This window comes from Melanotaenia boesemani, chromosome 13 (assembly GCF_017639745.1).
Source record: "Melanotaenia boesemani isolate fMelBoe1 chromosome 13, fMelBoe1.pri, whole genome shotgun sequence".
NCBI classification, from domain to species: domain Eukaryota; kingdom Metazoa; phylum Chordata; class Actinopteri; order Atheriniformes; family Melanotaeniidae; genus Melanotaenia; species Melanotaenia boesemani.
Genome location: NC_055694.1, coordinates 26,439,722 through 26,451,724, shown reverse-complemented (window position 1 = coordinate 26,451,724; position 12,003 = coordinate 26,439,722). Strand labels below are relative to the sequence as shown.

General features: G+C 37.6%; 1 protein-coding gene across 1 annotated transcript; it reads left to right on the top strand.

Annotated features, from left to right (window-relative positions):
• Positions 1 to 3,429: 3,429 nt before the first annotated feature.
• On the top strand, positions 3,430 to 6,097 carry LOC121651200. The gene is made up of 3 exons (XM_042003186.1): positions 3,430 to 3,866; positions 4,567 to 4,765; positions 4,872 to 6,097. Exons 1-3 carry the CDS (start codon positions 3,660 to 3,662, stop codon positions 5,960 to 5,962), a joined length of 1,497 nt encoding a protein of 498 aa, XP_041859120.1. The 5' UTR covers positions 3,430 to 3,659; the 3' UTR covers positions 5,963 to 6,097.
• The last annotated feature ends 5,906 nt before the right edge of the window (positions 6,098 to 12,003 follow it).

Below are 12,003 nucleotides of genomic sequence, written 5' to 3'. Positions count from 1 at the left end.
ATCAATAAACACCAGTGACCCACGGCCATTAGAAGCCTGCATGCTTTCGCCATCTAATGGCCTCCATCATGTTTTGCATAGGATGTTGTGTACTTTGGACCATGAGCTGTTCCCAGTCTTCTCCTTTCTTACGTCTTCCCAACATTCTGGTACAGGTTGATCTTAGTTTCATCTGTCCAAAGAAGTCCAGAACCCAGCTGGCTTCTTTTCAATAGTTTTTGGTATAGATTAACCTGGACTTTTCTGTTATTGAGGATGATTAATGGTCTGCACCTTTAGGTAAACCCTGTCTCACTAAATTGTTAAAATTGTCAATCCTAACATTTCTACTGTTTTTCAGTTTCACATTCAGCTTATTTGACTGCATGTTGTGGATTCACAGCAACAGATTACAAATGCACATGTCACTCCTGGAATCACCTCCAGATCCTTTTACCTACTGGACTGATGATGGATTCATAAAGGAATAAAAAAGCTACAAAGCCCAGGAAATTGCTTTAAAGGTAACTGTTCAATTACTTCTGGTCCCTTGAAAAAGAGCAGCTACATATTAGAGTGGTAATTCCTAAACCCTTCCCCCAATTTGGATGTGAATGTCCTCAAATTAAAACTGAGAGTCTGAACTTTAAACCTATATTGATTAGATAACTGTATCTTGAATATGTTTTGGTGAACATCTAAATAACAAAACTTGTCAGGGTTCAGATATATATGGACCTGACTGTAAAAGATGCTAAAATATGTTTGAGTGTAACTGCAGAACTTGATGATTCTCTGTGAGTTTATAAAATGAGTAAAACTTTTAACAGACAGCACTGTGCAGAAGGCTTGAGCCACTTCTCATTTCTTTACAGTTTGCCTCCAAGGAAGCAGATTTTTTTTGTAATCTTTTTTTAGTGGTTAGGCAAAGCAAGTCGAGTATATTTGTCTAACTAGCAGATTTCATGTACAAGACAATTCAAGGTGCTTTACAATAAGACATTAAAAGCCTTACAGCAGGGTGCAGGAGGCCTTAAAAAGTACACTAACAACAAACCATTAAAAGAAATAAAAAGAATGAAATAAAAACACAAAAAGGTCAAATAAAATAAATAAAATGCTAGAAATTAAAGTTACAGTGTGGGTAATTGACAGTTGTTTTGATAAAAGCCGGCAAAAAAAGTTTTTAACCCTGATTTAAAACACATGTAACATTCATTGTGAAGCGCTTTGGATACCTTGGAAAGCCATTACAATGTAATTGATTATTTTTTTTAGGCATTTTGTTACTAGCAGCCCATTATAATTTGTTCCCATTTTCAATAAGTGGATTCCCAAATGGGTGAAAAGTTGGAATAACTCAGCATAGTGTGCAGTGTCCTTAAAACAAAACTGAAAAAGTGAAAGACAAAAGGAGCAAAATGCCTAAAAACATCCACAGCAGATGAACAGTATCTAATAGTGATCATTAAGAAATAAATCTGACACAAGACCTGAGAGATGCATCTGGCCTTTCTGATTTACCATCTTCTGTTCACTGAAACCTCATCAAGTCTCCATGGTAGGGTGGCTGTCAGTAAGCCATTCATAAGGAAAGGAAACAGGGAAAAAAGGCTGAAGTATGGCAAATGACTGAAGAACTGGACTGAAAATCAGTGGCAACAGGTCTGATGGAGTGATGAATGCTCCCCAGAGTCTGGGCCTCAATATTTTCGAAACAGCGCGATCTTCTTGATAGGGAATGGAACAAAAGGCAGTCGACATTCAGCAAAGAACTTTAAAATATCCTCCTAGAAGTCTTAAAGTAATTCTTAACTACTTAAGAAATTACTACCTAGCTTGTCTAAGAGGGTTCAGACATCTTTTAGACAAACACCTTTATTGTTCAACATGATTTGATTCAATACTTTTGTCATTACATATGCCATCTTTAGTTCCATTGACATTTATTAGAGAAGCTTCCAGTCAATACATTAAATCCAATCAAGTCATAGCAGGCAGCAGAAGTAGATAAAATATACATGCAAAAAAAAAAAAAAGATAATGTAAAAAAAGCCATGAAGTAAGTTTGTCCTGTCAGACACGCAAACTAGAGGCCAATCCAGCTTCCCTGTAACATTTCAGCCTGACAGAAGACAGCAACCATGCAAAAGCCAGACACTTATGGCAGGGGTGCAATGATTGCGCAAACATCACAGAACTACACCACATTGTTCTAATCAGGTAGAAGAATTTACTGCATTCAGCAAAACAACACAAAGAGGGCCAAATAAGTTAATTCTTCAGGTGCTAGAGTTTCATATACACATACGTATATTTACCCAGCCCCAGCTAAGAGTGTAGCTGATTGCCGACAGTGGAGGTGGCCGATTACTGATGGCTGAGTCACATGTCTGCCATATAGTGGTTTTAAGTTTTCTGGCCTAGTTAATGTCGCAATTTTGCAACTTTGGCACCTAAAGCGTTAAGTGTTGTAAATTTTTAACATTTTTGTTTTTGAGTCATTCTTAACATCAAATTACACAGTTTTAAACAGCTCAGATTTAATTTAAGTGACAATAAACTTCATCCAACAACACATTTGAATGCCTATTATTTTGTAGTTTTCTTAAATACTGACTTATATACTTATAAACAGCTATCACAAACGAGTTATATCTCCCTCTATCCGAAGGCCATCTGTTCATGAGGAATGCACTTGAGACCTCATCTTTTCCATAAATCAATTGCAGAATAAATAATCCATCATTGTCTCAAGCCTATGAGGGCGACAGACCAAACTCTACTTTCCTATGAAATAGATCAACTATTCTTCACACACGCAGAGACCATTTAGTATCCTGAAGTGCAGAATCATCAACAATGATCCTTATGAAAGCTTTTGTTGCTGTCATTTCTACAGCTTTCTATGCCAAAGGCAGGATTTAATGGACATTTATATACAACGTTATTCTTGCCTACCCAAGCAGCAATGACTGAGATGATTGTTTTACCACAACTTTAATGTGTTAGGAGTTAGTATTTTATACACTAGTTGACAGATTGTTCTGGCCTTGTATCATAATGAATATCAAATGTCATTGAGCCATAAATGGACAGAAGCACTGTTAAATATGAACTTGCCAACTGTGGTCTCCTCTACGATCTTGCTCCAAGACTGTCCTTCACCTGATATCTGACTTCAGTAGTTTTGCATTTAATGTGACATTTAGATGTATGGCTGATCCTTCTAAAAAGTAACTCCACAGCAAACACAAAATAAGGTCATTTGCAGAGAGGTGGGGAAAATGCATTGAAAATTATTTGCAAGAAAAAGTAATTATGAAGACACTGCAGAAAATACAGGGTGTGTTTTCACTTTAACATTTGTTTCTCTTTTTAGTCTTTGTGTTTAAGATTTGTGTTTGTTGTGTTTGGGATCATTGTGCTGTTACATGACCTAATCTTAGCCAATAGGACTGATCACGAATGACGTCAAAATGCTATTTTTAGAACAGCGTACTGCGCAGGCGCCGCCGCCATATTGGATTCGGACAAACAACCTGTAGAGCGTGTATACTGTGTTTGTACGAGCAAAGTTGCATTCCGAATATCCGAATATTTCTTTAACAAAACCATTATGGTAACAACTAAACACTGCTGCTTCGGTGTCTGCCGAAGTGACTCGCGACCGTGAACATATGAAGGGAGTTTTTTTCATTCCATTTCCAAAGCCCGGAAGAGAACCAGAGAAATGCCAACGTTGGGTACGAGCTTGTAAACGGGAGGGATTCACTGAGAAAAATGTGACAAAGGATACATACATTTGCTCTTTGCATTTCCTCGGTGGAAAAGGGCCAACAATTGATGATCCAGACCCAATACCAGCAACAACAACATCTGGACAGGTAGGTTCTTTGCCTTTTCCGCGGCAGAATGGTCATTCATACAGTTCATGATATCCTTTTTCCGTAGCTGGTTGTCCAGACAATTGCCTATACGCACAGCTCCACTCTTTACTGAACTTAAGGCAACTTCTTGTCTTTCATTACTGGACGAACTATTATAACTATTATTAATTATAATGTCTCGGATTCAGATGAATTTGAGACATTAGTGAGATCCCACCTGTTAATCCCACTTCTCAAGTATTGCTCAAGTAGTTATCTCAACTCAACCTCCTTTGTCTCAATGATGTCTTTTCCCCTTTTTTGCTTACCTCTTGCTCCTATGGTAACCTTAGGAGAAGTAATTCAGCAACAAATGATCACAGAATGATACGAGTATGAGAAGCTCAAACTAGTCTCATGAGACAAGAATGAACAACAGATGATAAACTTTGCTTTACTGTGGGCAGTTGTCATGGAATCCAGTAGCTGAACACTCCACATTTTGTAACACAGGCTTTTTAGACCTTACCTCTCAAAGCCACCAAAGTATTAAGACTAATGGGCCACTATTTATTTTTCTTTGACCTGCCTGTCAGCTGGGTGTCAATAAAACAGGCCAAGCTTGCTCAGCCAATGTTCTATTGTCATGTTTTGTTTTGTGATTGTGTTTTTAAACCAAATGAGGTATTATCTTATAAAACTCATTTTCTGTTTCTAGGTGGAGAAAATAGCCCGCAAAAGGAAAGCTCCTACCCAAAGAAATGAGGCTGTTTCTGAAGCAAAGAGAAAGAGGAAAAGATTGACCCACAATAACACTCCATCGAGTAGCCACGAGACAGAACATGAATCGACTGATCTTCACATAAATGATGATACCACAGCTGCAACAGCCCTTCTGGACCTTTCTTCAGTTTCAGGTTGTGTGATATATTTTTTCAAAATTAAGAATAAAAATATATTTTTAATCTGTGTCTTTTCACACTATCAGGATGGAAATTTATTGTTTCAATTTATATTTTTCAGATCTTTCAGCTCAAATCATCACGGATAGCTTTGATAAGATGGACCAATCCTGTCAGACCGATGCTACATGTGATGAACTGATTAAGTTAAAACTGGAAAACAAGATTCAAAAAGATGAACTCTCAAAGTGCAGAGAGCAAGATGTAAATGCACAGCAGAAAAGCACTTTTTCTGTTGATGATGTCAGAAATGATGACAAGCAGGCAAAATTCTACACTGGTCTGACACGGCTTCAGTTCATGGCTCTCTGGAATTTCCTTGGACCCTCTACAGATAAGTTAACATATCACAAAAGCACATTAAGGTCAGAAATATCTCCAAGTAAAAGGCCAGGTGTCAAAAGAAAACTGGATCCCATTAATGAACTATTTCTTACCCTAATAAGACTGAGAACTGGCTTACTTCATCAGGATTTGGCATTTAGATTTGGAGTTTCTGTTAGTTTAGTCTCAAAAATAGTCACCACTTGGATTCAGTTTATGTATCTTGAGTTTTCCACATTGAGAAAACAAATGTTTGCATCTCGAGAAATTGTTGCCAGAAATCTCCCTTCGTGTTTTAAGAGATTCAAAGGGATTAGAACCATTATTGATTGTACTGAATTTTTTGTTGAACAAGCCTCTAATTTTGAGCAACAGGGTAATCTGTACTCATCGTATAAAAGTCATGGGACATATAAAGTTTTAGTAGGTGTGTCCCCCACTGGCGCTGTTATGTTTGTATCTGATGCATACGAAGGGTCGATCTCTGATGTTGAAATTGTAAAGCAAAGTGGATTTCTTGATAATCTTGAAGCTGGGGATCTTGTTCTAGCTGATCGGGGTTTCACAATAAGGGAAATTTTAGCAGAAAGGGGGGTTCACCTTAACATCCCACCATTTTTGAGTGGGAGAATACGGCTCACGCCAGAGGAAGAAATTTACACTAAAAAGATAGCAAGAGTAAGAATCCATGTTGAAAGATGCATCGAGAGAATAAAAAAATTTAGATTGCTCAGTAAAGTTGTACCCCTGTCACTGCAGCCTGTATTTTCACAAATGGTTTTTGTTGCTGCCTGCTTAGTCAACTTTCAAGAACCACTTGTAACATAACAGGAAAGATGTTGAACGTGAGGTAGCAGTGAAGTTCTTGAATTAATTCATACATGAGCTGTTGAATTAACTACTCTGTCATGAAGTAATTAATTGTAATAGAAATGAAGTTCAAATAAAAACATTTCAGATGCATTTGTTTTTTTTATTGTGACTGATAATGTTCACTGTGATCTTGGTTGAAGATCCTCATTTGCTGGACTTGACCCTCGCTGTAATGCAGCTTTGATGTTATACCATGCACCACCGTCTACAGCTGGATCAATTGGTAATTTTTGATCCACAGCATGCTGGCATCTGTACAAATACAATGCATGGAGTAATGTATTTATCTAATAATCAAACAGAACAATGTCTCTGAAAATAAATATATCTTGCCTTTGTATTTATAATTCATAAAGGAGCTATACCTGATATTATTTTAATATGTCTAAGAAGAATGGTTTTTACATAGTATATTATGTGGTATAAGGGGTAAGTCCATAAAACCGAATGACTCATTGATTGCTAGTAGGGTTGCCACCTTGGATTTGTGGAAAAAAGGGACACTGGACATAAAGTTTGGGGCAGAGGAATCGGGGATTATTATCAGTTCAAACTAAATTAACATGAAATTCAGCCCAGTGAGGATTGTAACGAGTATATCGTTTTTTTCTTGCCGGTGGCTTACATGAATTTGCTCCTTCTCCTTCCTCGTCCGTTGTCTCTCCTCCCATTTTAATTAAAGACTCCAAAACTTGGCGAAAATAAGACGGACGCCTGATTCAGCTTGCTGTCTGTCTTCCATCAAGTTTCCCTCCCTGGCCTGCTTGGCTTGCGCGGGCCACTTTCAGCGCTTGGGCACGTCACTTGCGTGTGACGTACAGCCACATTAACACAGAGGACATCTGTAGACTACAGAACGAAGGAAATCAAATAAGGTTTTTGCATTTTCCCCGAAAAACCGGGACAAATTGTGTCCCGTGAGAGATTTTATTTTTCCCGGGACAGCTTGTAAAAAAAGAGAACAATTCTGGGAAAAACGGGACTGGTGGCAACTCTAATTGCTAGGGATGTAAGGAAACAATCGAAAATTGATTTAAAATCAATTCAAACTGGTTTAAATGGAAATCGATGTAGAAAAAAGGAAAATTGATTTGCATGTAATGCATCAATGAAGATGACGTTCAAAACAAATCATCTTTTGTTCACAAAAAGATTTGTTTTCCATTCCTATCCATTTCCATAATAATTATATCACGTTTAGCTCCTTAACAAGTTAGGGTTGCACTGTCAGAGTTATGATGGGTAATAGCCTAGATTTAAAATAAATTCCTACTATAACATTCTTACTACATTTTGGTGGCTAAAGTGTGTTTAGGTCTGCTGAAATGTGAAACACACTAGTTACACCGCATACAACACTAATAACTGAGCGAGAGCTAGCTTAAAAACAGCTTACCTTTCAACTAATAAAGCTTTCTTTCCGCTCACTTTGAGGCCTCTACATGTCAACCAACGTTTAAGTTCAACAACACTGTGTTTATTGATTGAACTGTACTGAAATGAAGCTCCCGGGACGTCTTTTTCTTCCAAAACTACACGTACACTCGGTGTCGCCATTGTAAGCTAACTCTTTGTTTGTCCGAACTCGCGCTGTTGCCGGAGCTCATGAACATTGATGAGTAAATGTGACGTCATTTGAGATCAGTGCTATTCTTAGCTGTCAGACAGCTGGCCTCTGCTTTTGACTCTAAAATACCAAGAAGGTCATGGTCCATTCATGGCAAGGTGTCCAGGTTCTGTAGCAGCTAAACAAGTCCAAACCATCAGCTGTGCACCACCTTGCTGACAGTGTAGCAACTGGCAAAAAAAACATAGATGAAGAAACATGGCGACAACCGGAAAACACAATACCAGCATGGAAGTGGATATGTAGGACAAGGGAATGATAATGGTCTTGGGACTATTGTTAAGAATCTAAATCCTGACTGGAAGACATCGATAGCAGTTGTTTTGTGTTAAAAAGTCATTTGGCTGATGAAAAATGGCTTTTTTGATTATCTTACTGAAATGGAGGATTTGAGATTGGCCTGTAGTTGCTCATTTGTATCTTGTCTACACTGTCCTTTTTTTTTTTTTATTTTTTAGCAGAGACTTGATTACAACTGTTTTCAGCAGCTCTGGGATAATGCCCGAAATTAAAGACAAGTTCACAACATGTAACAGATCTGACTCGATAGTTTTTGATACCTTTTTAGGAAAGAAACCTTTCGGCAGGATGTCTAAATAGCAAGAGGAGAAGTTCATCTGATGTAAGACGTCCACCAGATCATGTTAATTGGATGAAACTGTGCGATGGTACTTAAACTGGGTTTCAGCTGACACGGTATATTTCCTGAACCTGCTGTTGCTGAAGTAACTGCTTGTCTGATATTCTGGATTTTGTCTATAAAGCATTTGATGAACTCATTGCAGGTCTTGGCTGAATGAAGTTCAGGTTCTACTGACACAGGTACTGTTGTCTACTGACAACAGTAGCGAATAAGGCCCGAACATTATAACAGTTTTTGCTAATAATGACAAAGACTTCCTGACATTCATCAGTTGTAAATTATAAAAGAGAAGTTTCTCTTTATGCATGTCATAATTAACCTGTAGATTTGTTTGTATGTGTTTGTATGTGAAGTTGTGCTATTGTCTTTTATATTTTAATTGTTTTTTTTTCTTATTATATTCAGTAAATATAATCAAATCCATTGTTGCTATTAGAAGTTACTCAAGGGCACTTGAGCTGAGCTGTTGGGGTGTATATCACATTGATGAACATATCCTTGGCAGGGACCTTGATATGATTCCTGACCAGCTGAACTAAACTTCGCTGCTTGTCAATTCCCTGCTGTGTCTTCTCACATCTGTTTAAACTTCTACTATCCAGCACAGACAAAATCCCAAAGGGATTTTTAAAAATAGAGAAATACAATCAGCTGTGATTTATAGGATTGTCTAATGCCAATTTATGACCTTAAACCAGACTTTTATGAAGAAACCAAAACACAAGGATGCTGCTGTGGTTAAATCTGTGCTTTCCCAGATTGCTTTGAGGATCTATTTAGCACTAATTACTATTCTCATCTGTGGTTAGGTGGTCAACAGATGGGAGTAGTCCAACATAGTCCGAGTACTTCCACATGCTGCATCTTAGCAAATGGGTTTGCTCTTTTGGCTTAAATGAGAGCCCAAGTTTCAGCACTCATGTTCTAAGATGCCACATCAAGAACAAGACACGGGGCTTGTCATTACATTGATTTGAGCGAGTTTGCAGATGTTAGATATGCAGAGTAGGCCTGCGATTCCTCTCCACATTTTCACTGACGCCAGCATGAAGAAACTGAACAGCCAGTCATGCCTGGTGACAGGTAAATTATCCACGCTGACACTGTGGATTACTGCATAACTTTTACCTTTCCAGAGGTTTATGTGATCACATGGCAATGGAATGCTTCTGCATTTCATCCCTAAACCTTCAGCTGGAAGGTAAAAAAAACACCCTGGATCTATTGCAAATGGGTTGTCTAACCACAATGACACCATTTGAATACATCCCAAAGTATACAATTTCACTCATGTGGCACTCAGGCTGCATCAGTTCCCAAATACTCGCTGGGATTTAAGTGTTAAGAAAAGCTTAAATGAAACAGAAAGGTTAATTGTAATATCATTTTTTTTCCTTTGTCCAAAAGGGGAAAAATGACCACAAAAGATAGATTCTCCACTAACTGCTGGGATACTTGCCAGATTCTCATGGAGTGAAAAAAAAAATAGCTCTACAGGGTGTGTACAGTAAAGGGAAGAAACCACGGACCTGAAGTCCAGATGTGGTGTCCAGGTGAGCCTCTATTATACAACACTAATTCCACAAAAGTTTTGATCTTGTACATAATGTAATGTAAAATGTAATACTAAATATTTTATTCGTAGCAGATAATAAAAAATATGAAAATAATAAGGTCATCTTTAATGTCTTGAACTGTTTTTCAAAAAACCTGTATAAAAACCTCTCTTCAAAGAGAGAAAAAAGAGGCCGGTATACTCACATCCATGTAAAGCATTTCCATAATCACTAATGCCCCCTGATGCACTGAACCCTGAGGGTCCCCATGTTAGTACATAGGATGCAGCAACCATGATTTCCAAACAGAATTTAGCACTTAGATTCTTCTGATTTCCCACTTTGCCTGAATTCATTTTAAATGAGCTGTACGCCAGGATTTAGTATTGTGTTTAAATATTGCTTCTTTTTTTAATGACAGAGCTTTAACCATGATGACAAGGTGAGCTGTGCTCCTTAGAGCATGCAAGGGCTTTGATGATGGAGTCAAGCTTGTTTTTACTGCTATTCCACCTTTTTGGGTAATTGTGCACAAAGATATCTCCAAATGATCTAAATGTTGTGATGAAATTGTGTACTGTTGATGGAATATTGTGTTTTGCTATTTTATACTGAGGCACATTGTGCACAGGGGGGTGGTAGTTAGCACTATCATTCACAACAATAAGGTTCTTCTTTGAAATCTTGGCTGGGCTCTTACTTTGTGGCGTTTAAATGTTCCTCTGGGCACTCAGGCTTCCGTGGTGTACCAGCTGGGATAAGCCTTAGCAACCCTGAATTGAATGATACTGGTATTAAAACTGGATCAAGCATTATACTAAAATTGCTCCTCTCACAGATTGCTTAAACTCTACTTATCTTTACTTCTGAGAGACTCTGCCTCTGAAAGGTGCTCTTTTTAATATGTGATCATGTTGTAATTGTAATTGTATTTTTCATTTCACAGTATTGACCTGTTGCCGCTAAACTTAATCAGCTGTGTCTTTCCATCTGTTCCTTTTTAATACATCTTTTCAGCTTTTGTTACCCAATCTCAACTGTTTTGAGACCCGTTGCTGCCAAACTATTTTCTTTGGATCTTGGGTGGCTGAAACCTTCCAAAGATAACTTTGTGGGTAGGCATATGAGACACATTTGCTTCAGACTTAAGAGATTTTCCAGCCAGCTCCATAATTATATCTCCAGAAAATTTAACTTTGACGAACAGAGCTGTTAATTCTCTAGAGCTGTTGTGACCAAGTGCATGTGTGCTGGTAAGAGCCCCGCTTCATACTCCTTTCTAGTAACAGTAACATGGATTCATTAACATATATGTGATATTGACTTACACAAAAACAGAACATTCAGTCTTTATTTCCCAATATGCTGCAAACAAAATGCAATGACTTCCACATTGGACCTGTTCCCCACAAATACTCACATCCACTCCTTTCTGGACACCATCTATTTCTGGCTGTGAGAATGCATCTTGTGAAAAGCAATTAAGAAGAAAGTAAAAACCAAACTGTCTGCACATTGGCTGGATTTAAAATGTCCAATTTTAAAATGTGCTAAAAAATGACTTCATAAAGTAAAAGACAGTTGTAAAAAAATTTTTAAGTGACATGTATTTTTTAAATAATCTACAAAAAGCAATGGCATTCTAAAAAAATGTAATAAATTACAGTTGGTGGCTGTTGTCTATCTACTCAACATTCAACACAGGTCCCATCCCTGGATTTAGACAGAAAAAGCAACTTTAACTTACAGCAGAAGTAAGACTTGGAAAAAATGAGTGAATCTATCTGAATCTTAAACACACACACACACACACACACACACACACACACACACACACACACACACACACACACACACACACACACACACACACACACACACACACACACACAGAGCAAGGCCTCTGGATTTTGAAACTTTGACATGAATAATTTGCTAGCCAAAAACTAGAACTGTAACATTCAAAGCAAAGTTAGTTTTCATTGTTCATCCTCCTGCTGAAGGAAAGTTCCAGAAACTGTTTCTTAATGAAAAATTTAAAATGACATGATAGGACATAGGTATATGTATGTCCTACATACATATACATGTATATGTATGTATGTATAAGCAAAAGTAAATGTTTCTTATTCTATTAGTGTTTCAAATTTTGACAATAAAAAAAAAACAT